This window comes from Ylistrum balloti, unplaced genomic scaffold, assembly GCF_031769215.1.
Source record: "Ylistrum balloti isolate Yb309-2 unplaced genomic scaffold, AGI_CSIRO_Ybal_v1 Utg371274, whole genome shotgun sequence".
NCBI classification, from domain to species: Eukaryota; Metazoa; Mollusca; class Bivalvia; order Pectinida; family Pectinidae; genus Ylistrum; species Ylistrum balloti.
Window position 1 is genome coordinate 358,895 of NW_026782685.1, and position 18,453 is coordinate 377,347.

Genomic DNA, 18,453 nt, shown 5'->3' on the forward strand with positions numbered 1-18,453 from the left:
TCTGTCTGTTGAGTGATTGTGACAGACTTAACTCACTCACCAATTATCTGTCTGTTGAGTGATTATATATTATAATAAACATGCAATTTTACATCACAAGCTGTTTTACTCACACACAGTTACGAGAAGCAATGTCACGATGAACAATATCACTAGAGCTGAGGTAGTCCATTGCTTCAGCAATCTTCTGACAGATCTCTATCAAAGAGAAGAATGTGAACTCCTGTAAAAAAGAAGGTAAAAGTCAAACATTATAATGATCTAGAGCATTCTAAAATATTTCATAGCTGTTAGCTATAAAAAGATTTCCATTTAAATTACTTGTACAATTACAATTAGCAGTTCAGGAGCATAGTTACTGATCATCTTTCACAAGATAATTCAATAAATGAGGTGACAACATTCAGAAGATTATAAAAATAAGGAATATATTGCAAGTTTGTTAATGTTACAACTGCATGTTTTGGATCTTTTTCTCCATGTTTCATTGACTGACAAAGTAGCATTAATTCTGGACATCTACAGACAGCCTGGCAAACATATCCAGTACACTATCTCCTTAAATTTGTTACAGGGGTGCTAAAAGACATTGAAGCACCAGAGGTAGTGATTTATTCAGTCATAGCTCCATATAGGTGGCACAATTTTGTTCCATATAAAAGAACATACTTGGAAGGCAATTTCATTCCAATATGGTGACCAACAACAAATCTGACCAGACAGTTAACTTGGAATATATATATTTTGAAAGATTTCTAGTTTCTGAGACGCTGTTTTCAGACATTGACAACAATACTGAGTTTGTAACAGCATAACTTTGCTAAGAGCAAAAAAATGACACTTAATCTTAAACAGATTTGATTTCAACAAATAATAAACTTAATCATTGATAGAGTATTTATTTATATCTAAAACTCTCATGTAAAGACAATACAAGGGGAGGAAATGTCGCCAAATACCTGTTATAAAATGGATATTGGTATTCAGTGTATATTCTGGCTGAGCTATAAATCATTTTGGAATTGGTTTTATTATATTATTGAATTATTCAAAAAAATAAACAACATACATAGAAAAATGAAAACTGTACAAATAATTTGAGGAATATATTTGTCATTTTATTGTTCAATTATTTGTTAATCAATTGACAACATAAGTCAAGGCATGAATATTTTTATTTGATATTAAAAACTTATGAATATGGTTATTTAGTAGCTTGGTGTACGACAACAGACGAAGCACATTGGCTATAGATCATCTTGACCTTTCAGGACAGATTACATAAAAATGATGCTCCCAATCAATACAAGCCCACATGCAACCTTTGGTACATAAAACTCTATCTGTTGACACCTATGTATTTCACTGAAGCCAAGAAAATGTTATCAAATTTGTTTATTTGTAATACTCACATTTATTGGCAAAGTATCAAAAAACTTTTTTATATTTCAATTTAAGTGACTTAACCCAATTTCTTTCCATGTTATCTATTTTTCTTGCAGCTTATATTCACAGAATACTACATAAGTATTTATATAAACTGTGGTTGATGGAAGACATCATAAAGGAAAACTGAAAAAATCAGTTTCACAATCAAAAGTAATTTTATTACACAGAATAGGATCATTGCAGTATGTATAATTTAAGTAAATACTATAATTTGTAGGTATTTCAATAGTTCCTTTTTCTGTAGTAAATTAATCTTACCCATATATGAAATAAGTTTTTAAAAGTATGCTGTACACAGTTGCGTATCATAATATAAGATCAGGTAAAACCATTTCTCTCAAGTTTTTATTTGTTCACCTCACTTTACTTTCTAAAGAAAAAGGCACATAGGGTCTGTATCGCTTACCAGGATCTGAAAGCCCAGCAATTTTATATATCCCTATAGGTTGGGTATTTCAAATATTTACAAATTAAAGCTCAGTGGCTAAATCTCTTTCTTAAATATCATTACTGTCTTTCCTTTTTGATTTTCAGTAAGAGTTTATATGGTTATCAGGTTGGTATCCTATATAAAAAATAGTACACAGAAATAATGTTCCTTCAGGTGTGCCATACCCAAGAGTCAATTCTTGCATAACAAATGTGTTTATCTTTTGATGCCAAGCAATCCTATATGTATATGGTTATGGGATGGGGATTTCAAACATTTCAAAGTCATCTTCGAGAAATTAAGTCCAGAGGGGTGGCCCACACCCAAAGGTCAGTTTTTACATTGTGAATTTTTACATTTATCTCTTGATGCCCAGCATTGTCATACATGGTTTTGGGGTGGGGATCTCAACTGTTTCAAATATATTACCACGACACTGAGTCCCTAGGAGTGGGGCCAGACCCCAGGGCCAATTCTTACATCATGATTGTGTTCATCTCTCGATGCCCGTCATTGCTATATATGGCTAAAGTTAGAACAAATCTGACCCCAGTGACCTTGAATATATGGCAAGTTAATTTTTTTTTCTAAACTTTATCGAGCTTCATCATAGAAACATACCAACCAAATATCATGACTCTAGGCCTTTTTAGATCATGAGAAGAACTTCTTTAAAGGTTTTAACAAATTCAACTCATATGACCTTGAATATAAGTCAAGGTCATTTATTTTTGCAAACTTTGTCAGGTGTCATCCTAGGAACCTAACAGCCAACTATCATACCTCTTGGCCTTTTAGGTCATGAGAAGAAGCTGTTTAATTTTTTAATAAATTTGACCCCTGTGCCCTTGAACCTTCTTCATTGTTTTTGCTCTCAATTACATGAAATTAAAAAAGTCCTTTCAGAAAAAGCAATCATAATCTTTAACTATTAAATCCAAGATGGTCGTTTGTCAGCCATTTTTGTTTTCCTAATCAGTCATAAGGGACATGTGAAATCTGAGAGAGATCTATCTTTTCTAAAAATATTTTGTATATAGTTGGCTGGAAATATGAAGATAATCAACCATAATTAATGAAATGTGTTTTTTCTTGCTTCATTTTCACAATATGTTGTCATAATATAAATAAACAGCATCAGTTTTGGCAGATTATCTATCAAATAAAACCATGTCGGAATCCACAATTATTTATACTGATGTCAGCCCATCTAGAAAAAAAGGATTACTGCCAAATTCTATTTAGCTCTTACTGCATTAGTTTCTTTTTCAACCGAAATCATCATCTTTGCCTGGACCCCTCAGTCAAGATGTAACATATCACTGAAAATGATCCGCAATGAAAACAAACAACATTGTTGGTTTATTGGTTTGTATGCATAAATAAAAATGCACCAGAAATATCACCATGAACAAGTATTGATGAATTAGTGAACTCTCTTGTTTACGAATGGAGAATTCTTTTCATTAAATTTTATTCACTATTTTGTTAGTGTGTTACACAGGAGTTTCTTTAATTTTCACTACTAACATAAAATCTTACCTGCTTTCTGTCTCGTAAATATTCCTTAAGGATTCTCTGTGTGGCAGGATATAGGACATAAAAACGATTTTCATCTACAGTGATGCCACAACTCCGATGGATATTTTCTTGAAAGCAATCTCGGAAACGTAAGGTCTCAGCTAAACCTGAACCTACCCACCGAGGCAAGATATCTTCACCTGACAGAAATAAAGTTACTACGTAATGCCTTCAAATCATATTAAAATATTTCACCAAGTTCAACTTTTCTTTGATATGATTTTTATGAAATCATTTCTACATGTCAAAAACAACCCAATATTTATTTTATAATGAAAAACATTCAAATAAAATACATTGCCCTATAATGAAATTGATTTTTTTCAGACAATAAAATTGAAATATTGAATAATTTATTTTTGTTAAGTCTAATCAAGTAGTTTATCTTTTGGATTGATTTGCAAACATTTGATCTTACCAAAGTCTTTAAATTCCTGAACAGTGGTTTTGATAGTAGCATCCTGCCCTTGAAAGGGACCTTCCTGAAACTGTCCATCTATCACTCGAATCTCAGCCCCTGAAAAATAGTTTTCAATATACCAATTTCAATTAATGATTCCAAAACAAATACTGGATTTATCAATTCCAATTCTTGATCTAAAGGCTAACAAACATATGTTAATGTTCTATAAATTAAGAAAAGATATTCATATACAAGAAAGTAAAAATACGCTGCAGTATTAAGTTGACTGTATCAACGACACAATAAAAGCCAGAAAGTCTTTGACTTTGTAGTCTTCTAAGTGAAATAACAATATTTTGTGTAAATTACATTGTATTAAAACTATCAGGAGCAGACATGTTCATGTAACCCTGGCAAGACATTTTGGACAGATTTGTCAGGCCTCCCATAAATTGTTCAGCAAAGTAGCTACCAGCTACTACAAAGAGACCCTGCCTCAAAATGACCCTGGCTGGTCACAAGGTGATACACCCAACAAACAGGTGTACAATTCACAATTCTTGAATGGAAAAATTTAAGTTGTGCAATTGACATGGTGTCAATTAAAAAACACAAATACGATGTTAGAGAATTCAGTTTGAGTAATGGTGATACCTTTTTGTGTACAGCGAAGTCCAAGTTTAATTACAGAACGCTTAGATAGACTAGAATTCACCTCATCACGCAGGGTAGCTTCTAGTTTGTGAAGGAATGTTTCCACAATGCTTTCCTCACTCTCAATAGGTGTCAATGGATGACCTGACATGTCTGTGTAGTTGTTACGACGAGGTAGGTTATTGGTAGTTTTTTCGGGAACAATTGGTGTTTCAAGGCTGTCAAACTGACTTGCTCCTGGCATGGAGGCTAAAAATACATAAATGTAATCAAGTTGTAAAAATAAAAATAAGATAAATTCTAAAATAGGCAATAAATACTCTATTACACCCAACTCTTAAAACTCATCAAAATTCCTACAGAAATAATAATACTTAACATAAAGTCATTTGTCGAGGCACCTCTCCTCCAGACAACAATTAATCATTAAAACGAAAAGTGTTTATCATTTGTCAATCAATACATTAATATGTACGGCATCCTATTCATTCAAATCATTCTCCCAAAAGGACTTGACTGTCTATAGTAGAACAAGTGTTGACTTCTTGTCCTCTGTGCATAAATTATGAATCACATATCCAGTTTTATATTTTCATTTTTGCATTATCTTTTAAGGAAAATAATCTGTCAGTACATAGCAATGTTGCATCAAAAGAAATGAAAATTCGGTGACAAAACAAATTTCCAGATTGTTGAAATCCGATAATCAAAAACACGCCACAAATGGAAGCTGAATTAGTCCATAATGAAGTTAAAATGATTGTATTTAATCTTAGTACAATTCTTTTGTCACTGTAACAGCTCTGGTCAACATGTACAGGTAAGTTGCTGGGCAGGCATGTATGTAGGATAGAATCACATCTCAGCAGTTTACACTAAATATTAATTGTGCTACTTGCAGAACATGCTTTGGTTCAGCTTAATGAGACTTCTGATGCAGAAGATAAAGTTTAATGACATTAGAAAAGACAAAATGTTACTTGTGGTATATTTGAAAGTAAACAACCTTATGTGAGCTGAATGTTTAACAAATCAAGTGATCAAATTTCCTGACAATAATCTACATAAGCAAGTGAGCCGGTAAATAGATATTTTTATGCTCCATGCCAATTGCATCCTGTAATAACATTTGAATTTATGAGATCATGCTTATGAAAGATAATTATGTACAGATCTAAGGGAAAGATAACTCTGTACAAATCTAAGGGAAAGATAACTCTGTACGGATCCAAGGGAAAGATAACTATGTACAGCTCTAAGGGAAAGATAACTGTGTACGGATTCGAGGAAAGATAACTTTGTGCAGATCCAAGGGCAGTAAACTATGTACCTATCCAAGGGAAAGATAACTCTGTACAGATCTAAGGGAAAGATAACTTTGTACGAATTCGACGAAAGATAACTTTGTACAGATCCAAGGGAAAGATTACTCTGTTAAGATCCAAGGGAAAGATAACTCTGTACAGATGCAAGGCAAAGGTAACTCTGTACAGATCCTAGGGAATGATAACTGCATACAATGCCAATAGAGAAATAACTCCATACAGATAAAAAGGGTAGTTAACTCTGTACAGATCTAAGGGAATGATAACTTTGTACAGATCAAAGGGTAGTAAACTCTGTACAGATCTAAGGGAAAAATAACTGTGCAGATCCAAGGGAAGGATAACTATGTACAGATCCAAGGAAAAGATAACTGTACAGATCTATGGGCAGTTAACTCTGTACAGATCTAAGGGGAGTTAACTCTGTACAGAGCCAAGGGAAATATAACTCTGTACAGATCCAAGAGAAAGATAACTCTGTATAGATCCAAGGAAAAGACACCACTGTACAGATCCAAGGAGAAAATAACTCTTTACAGATCCACGGGAAAGGTAACTCTGTACAAATCCAAGGGAAAGACAACTCTGTACAGATGCAAGGGAAAGGTAACTCTGTACAGATGCAAGGGAAAGGTAACTCTGTACAGATCCAAGGAAAAGATAACTCTGTACAGATCCAAGGGAAAGATAACTCTGTACAGATGCAAGGGAAAGGTAACTCTGTACAGGTCATAGGGAATGATAACGCCATACAATGCCAATAGAGCGATAACTCCATACAAATACAAAGGGTAGTTAACTCTGTATTGATCCATGCCTCAAGCATATCACAAATTAATTGACTTACACCTGATGTCTGTTTCTATATGTGTGTACGAGAACAAGTCTACACCATCAACCGAACCTTCATCTATAGAGACAGAATCAAAACTGAGTAAAGTACAGAATTATCTGATGATGATGATATAAGTGTTATATAATCAGACATGAATTTGTGGCCTCAGTTCAACTTATCTATTATCATATAACCTTAAACATGCAACATTTTCAAAGTTTAAAACTAACAGAAATATATCATGATTTTCATTCTTAGAGATTCCATGATCAACAAGAAAGTAACATTTTTGTTGTTAACAATACATTTCTCAAATTGTCAAATCGTCACAAAGCAGTTCCATTTCTTATACCACTTACAAGGCAGCACATTTATTGTCACTGTTCATAACCAAAAAAGTACCCAGTCATGAAAAATAGTGGCAGCATCTGCAACTTTGTATGAAAATGTCTTTGAAATATTCTGTATGGATGGTTCTGTCAGTGAATCTGTATCATTGGTTAATAAAATATACTATAGGAATAGTAATGGCCTTGACATTGGAATCCTGAGGTTATACACCATCAAATTTTTGCAAGAAATTATTTAAAATCATGTTTTGACAATAATGGGATAGGACATGACAGGAAAAGTCATGGAAAGGAGATAGGGACAAAGAAGTAGGGTCAATGGTAACACCACTCCTCACTTCCAATAGACACTGAGAAAATGCCAGAGATAGTGACTGGAATAAGAACAAAACCAGATAATTATAGACTGATGAAGGTGGACATTAACACTTATTGATTACTAGTGATTGATATTTATATACAGCAGTATGACAAAGGTCTTACTATTTTTACTGGAATGCTTTCTGTCTTTTCCCATTTTATTTTTCTGACATCGATGACAGCACTTTACTATGATGACAGTTGTGATGATAAGAATGACAGCGCCACCCACACCTGCAGCGATGATAATAAACTGCCAGGTAATCCAGAATGACTTTATCTTCACAACTCCCACAGTCGACTGGAAATTTCCGATGATGACCTAAACAAAATTATCTCTATTAATAAAAATTGTAAGGTTTTTTTTAATAAAAAAAAAAAATGAAAATGAATTTGTTTGACAAAGATATATTTCTGCCATATTGTATTATTAATGTTTTATATACAAGTAAGAAAAGTTGACAGACAAGAGAAGACTGACAACGCATCATATTCTACAAGATCACTTACGCCCTCTCAACTGGGAGAGCTGGTAAGATACGTGTTTTCTCATGCCCAACACCATTTAACAACCAAGTGGACATAGGTTTGGTAGAGTGGGACAGATCTACAGTTGTCAGTGGGTTTTTTCTACTGAAAACTGGTAAACATTTACACTTAAAACATACTCTTTTAACATGTTAATGTTATCCTATCTAAACAGACCTTTCATGAATTCAGTAGAAATGGTCATCCTATTTAAACAGACCTTTCCTGAATTCAGTAGAAATGGTCATCCTATGTAAACAGACCTTTCATGAATTCAGTAGAAATGGTCATCCTATGTAAACAGACCTTTCATGAATTCAGTAGAAACGGTCATCCTATGTAAACAGACCTTTCAGTCTGGAATGGGGAGGTGTTGGGTACCTGTTTAGGGGCTATATCAGTCTGGAATGTGGAGGGGTGAAGTACCTTTTTAGGGGCTATATCAGTCTGGAATGTGGAGGTGTGGAGTACCTTTTTAGGGGCTATATCAGTCTGGAATGGGGAGGTGTTGAGGTCCTTTTTCGGGGCTATATCAGTCTGGAATGTGAAGATGTGGAGTACCTTTTTAGGGGCTATATCAGTCTGGAATGTGGAGATGTGGAGTACCTTTTTAGGGGCTTTATCAGTCTGGAATGTGAAGGTGTTGAGGTCCTTTTTAGGGGCTATATCAGTCTGGAATTGGGAGGTGTGGTACACCTGTTTAGGAGCTATATCAGTCTAGAATGGGGAGGTGTGGAGTACCTTAAGTTCAGATTCCTTAGTCTCCCCAGGAAATCGGATCACTGGAGAACAGGTGATTTGATCACTGGTCAATGATTCTATAGGACAGACATCATCTCCAAGTTTTACCTCAATGTTATCCTCACAGGCCTTGTCAAAGTTTGAGCCCTGGAATTGTTAGAAAAAGTGTCAAAAAATATGATATTATTAATTCAGAAAAATTCTGTATTTCTTGGTCAATATACAGTTATATTGAACAGAATATTACCTTTTTTACATATCTTGATGTCAATACCAGACATGTATTTTGGTGACATCACATAAGTATAAGATTGACTTTTTCAGGTTCTATTATCTTGGTAATAAAGGTAAGTTGTAAACATCTTTGTACATTGAGATTAGCACTCTATTATATCACATTTGACATGATACATTCGCTAAAAATAATTATCTTGTATCATCAAAATTCATTTCTAGGTGTCAATTCTATATAAACAATGGGACTTCATATTTATGAATATAAAACTGAAACAAATGAAAGATTCTGACCTTAATAACTAGATTCTTTGTGAAGACATTGTCAATGGTTAAAGCATTGTTGGGTTCTACTGTTGGATCCTCTATAACCTTGATTGTACCACCAGGAAACATAGCACTCAGATCCTCGTACATTTTCAAACCATCCAGTTGTAGCCCATAGCTGGTTGTTGACAAACCTGTGTAATTTCTGAGATCAGGAGACAGACAGTTGATCAAACTTTCTCCAACAGTTATACAGGGCTAAAAAATAATTCAAATATTTCAAAAGTGAAGTTAGAAAACAATTCTTTGAAAGTTATAAATCAAAAAAAAACAACAACAGGGAGTCTAGTTTCCTTGAAATTCACCTGAGATAAGCAATGTTAAATATAAAGTTTAAACAGTAAGTAGCTTCAGGAATAGGAAAATTTAAAAGGAAATTGTGATATTGATGTAAGCCAGTAACAAAACATGCATACCAATAAAACAGTCATCCTATACTAGTAAACTTACAAACATACTTCCAATTGGAAATAAACAATTTTATGCTCAAACAATGCAATTTTTCTATAAAAAATATAGTAAAGTTAACCTCCACCCCAAGAGAAATGTAAGACACATTTTGGTAAAGCATCTTAAGATACTTCTATCCATGAAGAGCATTTGATTCTACTATACCTGGGTGTTGAGGAGAAGAATTTGGAAATCTGAGTCAAATGGACCCCTATGGCCCCACCTATCAGCCCCTGGGGCTCACCCAAGATCAATATGGGCATATCATCCAGCCATCATCCTTCACTATTAATTCTAACAAAGTTTCAATTATTGCAAAAGGAAATTTAACAAAGGAAGCTCAAAAATCTATCTTTTCAATATAACCTATAGTAAACTTTACCCCTCCTTATGGGGAAATGTCAGACCCTGGGGCTATGAATTCACAATTTTGGAATAGCACTTTAAGGTAATTCAAAAACCATTTGTTTCTACCACATCTAGGTTTTGAAGAGAAGAGTTTTGAAAATAAATCAATTGGACCCTTTTGGCCCCACCCAATAGCCTCTGGTATCAGCCACAATCAATATGGGCATACCATTGACTGTCTTCAATTGCTCACAATTCTACCATATCTGGGTGTTGAAAAGTAGTTTATTGACATTTGAGTCAATCTGACACTTTTCGCCCTGCCCCTCCAGCCCCTGTTGGATGGAGACCGTATAATTCACTCGTTTGGTTCATCTTAGGCCAGGAATGATTTCTGAAAAATTTCATTGAAATTGGTTCTGGGGTTTTTTAGAAGAAGTTGAAAATGTTAAAAGTTTATGGATGCACTTTGCACAATGCACAAAGCTGACACCGGTTCATTTTCAGAAAGTATACTTTGTCCAATATTTTGAGTAAGTAATCCCTAATGTTTCCAAGCAGATGTTTTTGAGAATCATCTGTGAAAGTGGACTTCAGTGAATAAACAACAACTTACCCCTTGCAAGACCTCTGTGTTTCTAACATGAGTGATCAGTCTAGATTTAAACACACTTCCAAAGTTACTTCCCTTGATCTTCACAAAACAACCACCACTAAATAAAGTAAAAAATGAAAAAATTCACAGAAACATTTTGAAATATTTATGTTTTCTTTATCTGAATGACAAATAATAGCCTTTGGCTGCTCAAGACTGATGGCACAAAGGCTGCACAAGACTGATGGCAGTCATCATAGTTTTGAATAAACACACAAATTTCAAAATATTTCATTTTTTCCATAACTATTGTTTGCTGTTTTGTTCATTTTTGTGAGTTGTTGTGTAAGATAACCAATTCATTTATTCATCTTGTCAGATTCACTTGGTTATACATCTATCACAGTAATAGCAATACAACATTTGTTGAGATCGAGTGCACATATTGCAGTATACCATTGTTACTATTTACTAAATCTTATCCATTATAAAACATAATAGAAAACATGTAAACATTTCTGAGGAATTATTTCTCAGGTGTTCAGAGAAAAAACAATATTTAAGATTTGAATCTGCAACTCTGTGAATTCTTGTTCAGTTTCTCATGAGTTGTAATTGATTAGGATTTCACAAATGATCCACAGTTACTTCACAAATATTGGCTTTTAAAACTTAAAATACATAAATATTATAAACGAGATAATGCCACAACAGTCAAATTACATGTGATTTAAATAATTGTTAACTAAAAACCAAGATTTGATGTTTTTTTGTATTGACTGGTGTATCTCTTACAAGAGATCCCACAGGGCTCTTGGTGCCCACCATTGTTTGATCTTTGTAAGAGATCCCACAGGGCTCTTGGTGCCCACCATTGTTTGATCTTTGTAAGAGATCCCACAGGGCTCTTGGTGCCCACCATTGTTTGATCTTTGTAAGAGATCCCACAGGGCTCTTGGTGCCCACCATTGTTTGATCTTTGTAAGAGATCCCACAGGGCTCTTGGTGCCCACCATTGTTTGATCTTTGTAAGAGATCCCACAGGGCTCTTGGTGCCCATCATTGTTTGATCTTTGTAAGAGATCCCACAGGGCTCTTGGTGCCCACCATTGTTTGATCTTTGTAAGAGACCCCACAGGGCTCTTGGTGCCCACCATTGTTTGATCTTTGTAAGAGATCCCACAGGGCTCTTGGTGCCCACCATTGTTTGATCTTTGTAAGAGATCCCACAGGGCTCTTGGTGCCCACCATTGTTTGATCTTTGTAAGAGATCCCACAGGGCTCTTGGTGCCCACCATTGTTTGATCTTTGTAAGAGATCCCACAGGGCTCTTGGTGCCCACCATTGTTTGATCTTTGTAAGAGATCCCACAGGGCTCTTGGTGCCCACCATTGTTTGATCTTTATATTCTCTTTGAAAGTTGGATCTTTTCCGAAAGAGACCAAAGGAAACATACGTATATACTTTGAGAGATATCCATTCAATACTTCTCAAGAAATAGCAATAACAATCTTTATTATGCAAAATCCAAGATGACTGCCTGTCAGCCATTTTGTTTTTTTGATCAGTCCTAAAATCAACCGGGCACCACTAGGGACCAAGGGAAACCTACATATGCAATTTGATAAAGATCCATCCAATACTTCTCAAGAAATAGCCATAACAAAAATTGTTTACGGATGGACGAACAAACAGAGGGATGACGCACTATGGACACAGAGTGATTTGAATAGCCCACCGTCATCAGATGGTGGGTTAACAATGTAATAAAAAGGTCGTTCAGAAGGACAGAGAAAACTACTGCAAAATAAAAAATCTTCATTTGACTCAAATTTTGTGGATTCATCAAAAATAAGCATTTTCATTGGCACTTTTCAATTTCATTGACAAATTATATCTCAACAAAAAACCACTAATACTGATCCCTGTTATTTATAACTTTAACTTATCAAGTTATAGGTATACAAATTTCTGGATAAAGAGTGATCGCGTCTTCAACAAAAATTAAACTTCCATGAAAAGTATGCACACAAACCAAGTGTCTTTTATAGACAGGTTTTTTTTAATACTGGCACAGAAATGGTATTTATGGCTGGGCTGACAGTATTTCACAATTCTACAAACAAAGTGAAAAAATCAGTCAAAGTTTATATTCACCTTTTGAATACTGTAGCGTTCATCGGTTCTGTAACGACAGGATTGGCTTTGAATGTGAACGTGAATTTTTTTCGGAAATCCATCTTTTCCATTCCCACAGATCCTGGCCACTGTACTTCTATGTTAATCAAACCTGTATCACTGCTGCTATTGGTTACAAACACCAGGCGTTTCTCCTCCAATCTTCAATGTTAATAACACAAAGCATATTGTATTATTCTAATAAAGTCAACTGTGTTCCTTTCATAAATTTTATAATTAGATGTGACACTGTATTTAATTGGTTGGTAGAAATAATCTGTGATAATAGGGGTTATACTATTAACAGAGGAGATGTTTCCCTTTTTCCCAAACTTAATTACAAGAAGCAGTTAATCTAACTTCACTTCATCGTTTTCCCTAATTATTTAATATAGCAATCATTGAACAATACCAACCAGTATGATGAATATTACTGCCTGTGTTAGACTATTTGCAGAATTGTCCTCATGACATAACTTAAATTGCATGCATATCTTAAAAACTTCCTAATCGTGATAATCAGTATATCGTTATGATAAGCCATCTGCCAATATCTAATTTACAAAAGCAGCATTCACTATGACTGGGTCCATAAATAATCAATCAAATGTCTTTTTTAGTCCCTGGTCTTAATCAACGGTCAATTTGTTTCAATCAGTTTTACTGCCAGAAAAGTCAAATAAATGTTAGAAAGTACAATGGTTTAAACAGGATTCAATGCAATTTTAACTCTCTTCATATTCCATCAGACTGTGATATGTTTTATTTATCTCTGGCAGAGTTAAAGGTACATTTAAAGACTATCACCAGTTCCATTTGTAGTACCCAAGTGTATCTTTTAGTCTGTGTTACATGCATGACTGACTGTGATATCTAATATTTGTGTTGTATTGTTGTTATCCAGTCTGTAATAAGACCATTGGGTATGTAGAATTGGAAATAAACAGGGCAGATCTGACAGCATTGAACTAGTGACATCACATATGTGGGCTGCCCATCTTAAGACCATCACTGTTGATTCAAAGGTGTGCATGTCAGATAAATCTCAATAACTGGGAAACAGAATTAACTATAACGTCTGCACTTTCCTGCCCCTTTTATTGTACGACATGAAGTATTTATATCTAAATATAGCAAAACACTCAGGGTACACTTCAAGCATTGACAATTATATTATGCCATTAACTTTTATACATCTATATAGATTTTGTGTTGATATACCCATTTAAAATGTTTAGCATTTCTCTTTTACGTTTTAGTTTGTTTGATGTTATTTCGTTTTGGATCGCTGTGTGTTTTACTGGTTGATGGCCCTAATAACCTTTTAGATGTTGACGGGCTGTTAAGAATGTCATAATGATAATAATTGTCTGAACCTAATATTCTAGGGGTAGTGATAACAGAATTAACTATAATGTCTGCACTTTCCTGCCCCTTTTATTGTACGACATGAAGTATTTATATCTAAATATAGCAAAACACTCAGGGTACACTTCAAGCACTGACAATTTTATCACACCATTAACATTTATACAACTATATAGATTTTTTTCCACTTACATTTTAATGGTGAAGAACCCTTTTCTGCTGATGTCCAAGACCTTTACTTCAGTGTTGTCACTATTATGTTTGAAGAAGTTTCCTGTGACTGTAACATCCGTGCCTCCAGCCACTGGACCAAAAGCTGGTACTAAACTATCAGAGTCAAACATTGGATTCTACAAATGCACAAAAAAATACCTTGAGTATAGTATTAACACTTAACTTTTTATAACCCTATCACAAACTTGAGACAAGCATGTCTTTCATGGTCAAGATTGCTTCATACTGAATTCCATGGAAACGTATAGGAAAGGAGGGGGATGTTTTACCTATCATGGATACTTATGGGAAAGGTGGGGGATGTTTTACCTATCATGGACACTTATGGGAAAGGTGGGGGATGTTTTACCTATCATGGACACTTATGGGAAAGGTGGGGGATGTTTTACCTATCATGAACACTTATGGGAAAGGAGGGGGATGTTTTACCTATCATGGACACTTATGGGAAAGGAGGGGGATGTTTGACCTATCATGGATACTTATGGGAAAGGTGGGGGATGTTTTACCTATCATGGACACTTATGGGAAAGGTGGGGGATGTTTTACCTATCATGGATACTTATGGGAAAGGTGGGGGATGTTTTACCTATCATGGACACTTATGGGAAAGGTGGGGGATGTTTTACCTATCATGGATACTTATGGGAAAGGTGGGGGATGTTTTACCTATCATGGACACTTATGAGAAAGGTGGGGGATGTTTTACCTATCATGGACACTTATGGGAAAGGTGGAGGATGTTTTACCTATCATGGACACTTATGGGAAAGGTGGGGGATGTTTTACCTATCATGGACACTTATGGGAAAGGTGGGGGATGTTTTACCTATCATGGACACTTATGGGAAAGGTGGGGGATGTTTTACCTATCATGGACACTTATGGGAAAGGTGGGGGATGTTTTACCTATCATGGACACTTATGGGAAAGGTGGGGGATGTTTTACCTATCATGGATACTTATGGGAAAGGAGGGGTACGTTTTACCTATCATGGATATTTATGGGAAAGGAGGGAAATGTTTTACCTATCATGGATATTTATGGGAAAGGAGGGGGATGTTTTATCTATCATGGATACTTATGAGAAAGGAGGGGTACGTTTTACCTATCATGGATATTTATGGGAAAGGAGGGAAATGTTTTACCTATCATGGATATTTATGGGAAAGGAGGGAAATGTTTTACCTATCATGGATATTTATGGGAAAGGAGGGGGATGTTTTATCTATCATGAACTTTATGAAACATTATTTATATAACTATATACAGATAACTTAACCTCATTTTAACTTTTCTTTATGCATTCATATATGTTGAAAGGTGAAGATAATTTTGGTGCATAGGATGTGATGAGCAATTCACCGTTTATCAATTTTTATTCGACTGCATTGACCTTTGTATACTCTGGAATAATTTTATCGTAACATTACAAGCCTAAAGACCCTTTTTGAAACTGTTGAGATTACTAAAATTCTAGGATACCTGAAAGATGATGGTCTGTATTACAGACTATGACTTACAATTTTAATCTTTTGTGATGATATAACCATTTAAGATTTTAAACATTTGTCTTTTACCTTTTAGTTTGTTTAATGTTATCTCCTTTTGCATCGCTGTGTGTTTTACCGGTTGATGGCCCTAATAACCTTTTAGATGTTGACGGGCTGTTAAGAATGTCATAATGATAATAATTGTCTGAACCAAATATTCTAGGGGTAGTGATAGCTGAGTTGGTCACACAATTATCAATGTAATCTCAAGTGAAAAACCGAGGTGAATGGTTCAATATATCAGTGGACGTTTATTTATCAGGAAACTAAGAGAACCAGGTTAAGTCTGATCAGACAGGTCTGTGTCTTTGGGCAAGACATACTATTGTCCTGGTCAACAAGACCCAATCTGAAAATGACCCTCTTGCTGTTCACAGGATGATAAATCAGCTAATAAACAAATAGCAAATACATCTATTTTCAAATTCAATCAATACTCAGATACCTATTAAGTACAAATGTACTAAATATGCTTCATAGAATTGGTTTCTCACTGACATTCACACTGACTTTGAATGCCAAATGGATATGAAAGCAACTGCATCATTTTAAGTCCTACTAAACAATTTTAACAGCTAAGCCAAGGTATTTGATATTTCACTACAGTTTCCACATACTGAAAACACATTATGAGACTTTGATTTACTTACACATTGTAGGTTGTTGGAGACAGTGTACAGACATAAACACTGCCCAGAGGCCATGTCACATGATGTGATATCCTGAGAACCAACTTTATTACAAAGGCATTTCTCACATCCCATGGAATTTCTAAAATTCAGCTTTTTGAATCCTGGTTTACACATATCACACTGTCTACCTAAAATATAAAATACAGAAAAGGTTCAAGTTGACATCATAACTAAGAATGAATGGTTCATGCAATCCACAGAATGTTTTCTTAATCCTAAAAGATGACTGATGTTTACGGTAAGGTTCAATCTGTCATTACTCCTCAATCTGATTAAAAGTTAAAACAAGAACAGCAACAGAGTATGTAACAAGTACTGGTACCAGACCATATATTTGTAAGAATACCATGAGATACTATAAAACTTTTAGACAGCTTTTCAAATGTTGTATTTATTCTAGGTTATAAGAATGTCTTACCTGTTACAAGTTTCTTACCTGTGATGAGTTCTTACCTGTTACAAGTTTCTTACCTGTGATGAGTTCTTACCTGTTACAAATTTCTTACCTGTGATGAGTTCTTACCTGTTACAAATTTCTTACCTGTGATGAGTTCTTACCTGTTACAAATTTCTTACCTGTGATGAGTTACCTGTTACAAATTTCTTACCTGTGATGAGTTCTTACCTGTTACAAATTTCTTACCTGTGATGAGTTCTTACCTGTTACAAATTTCTTACCTGTGATGAGTTCTTACCTGTTACAAATTTCTTACCTGTGATGAGTTCTTACCTGTTATAAATTTCTTACCTGTGATGAGTTCTTACCTGTTACAAATTTCTTACCTGTGATGAGTTCTTACCTGTTACAAGTTTCTTACCTGTGACGTGAAGTTTGCAGGTGCAGTTGCCTGATACAGTGTCACATACAGTACTCATTGATGTGTCAGTGCCTTCTGTACTACAGGCACAGGGCTGGCAGCCTTCAATACCAGGATCCCGGAGACCGTAATGATTGGGGGCACAACTGTTACATTGCGTTCCAGTCACATGACTTTTACACTGACAAGCTCCGTTATTGTCACAGCTCGCACTGCCGGATTGATCACAGGCTGTGCATGGCATGCATCCATCAACATTGGAGGAAGTGAGGTTAAAGAAGAGATTTTTACAGGTATCACAGTGGTAGCCCTGTACATTTGTCTTACACAAACATCCTCCTGCATCCTACAAATGTGAACCAAAATTTATATTATTGCACAGCAAATTACATATATGAAGATGTTTTCACAGGACTCAATGTGGTATTATTATGATAAGCCTTCTGTATTACATACAGTGACACCGCGTCCATCCTACAACTGATACATACAAATTAAGATCAGTTTCATAGAGTGATAACTTAAAATGTACTAAAAATCACTTTATAAAATTATCATGTATAAACCATCTCTCAAAAGAATTTTGCAAACAAAACTAGAGACGTTCAATCTATAGGCCCAAGGGACATAAAGAGAAGTTTTCCCTAGACAAGTGGTATATTGAGGTTATTGTTAAGTTGGGTTAGAGACATATAAAAAATATTACATGGACAAATTGACTAGATAACACGTCTAATATATGAGAGAATATAGTAGTGAATCATCATAGTTTATGAGGCAACTGTATAATGAGTGGATTAAACTTGATTTCATAAGTCAATTCATTACACAATTAGCTGTGCCCACTGACATAAAATAAGAAGTCTGGAAAATCATGTCTGTTCCTATTTAACAGAATGTAATCATGACATTTCAGTCTGCATCTCAGATTTTGCTTAAACAATTAGGCTAGGAACCAAAGTTAATTAATAGGTGACTTGTTGTAAACAAAAATAATGA

The 18,453-nt window shown here is 34.9% G+C and overlaps 1 protein-coding gene across 1 annotated transcript in view; it reads right to left on the minus strand.

The window, feature by feature from the left end:
• LOC132561744 (uncharacterized) overlaps window positions 1–18,453 on the minus strand; it is a 35,461-nt gene that overhangs the window by 4,779 nt on the left and 12,229 nt on the right. The window contains exons 9-21 of the mRNA XM_060226445.1: window positions 17,455–17,800; window positions 16,595–16,764; window positions 14,349–14,506; window positions 12,768–12,950; window positions 10,632–10,728; window positions 9,185–9,415; window positions 8,657–8,803; window positions 7,520–7,709; window positions 6,690–6,752; window positions 4,518–4,766; window positions 3,879–3,977; window positions 3,422–3,600; window positions 114–223 (exon numbers count right to left, since the gene is read on the minus strand). Coding sequence (XP_060082428.1) covers window positions 114–223; window positions 3,422–3,600; window positions 3,879–3,977; window positions 4,518–4,766; window positions 6,690–6,752; window positions 7,520–7,709; window positions 8,657–8,803; window positions 9,185–9,415; window positions 10,632–10,728; window positions 12,768–12,950; window positions 14,349–14,506; window positions 16,595–16,764; window positions 17,455–17,800 — 2,222 coding nt within the window. The remainder of the gene's footprint in view (window positions 1–113; window positions 224–3,421; window positions 3,601–3,878; window positions 3,978–4,517; window positions 4,767–6,689; window positions 6,753–7,519; window positions 7,710–8,656; window positions 8,804–9,184; window positions 9,416–10,631; window positions 10,729–12,767; window positions 12,951–14,348; window positions 14,507–16,594; window positions 16,765–17,454; window positions 17,801–18,453) is intronic.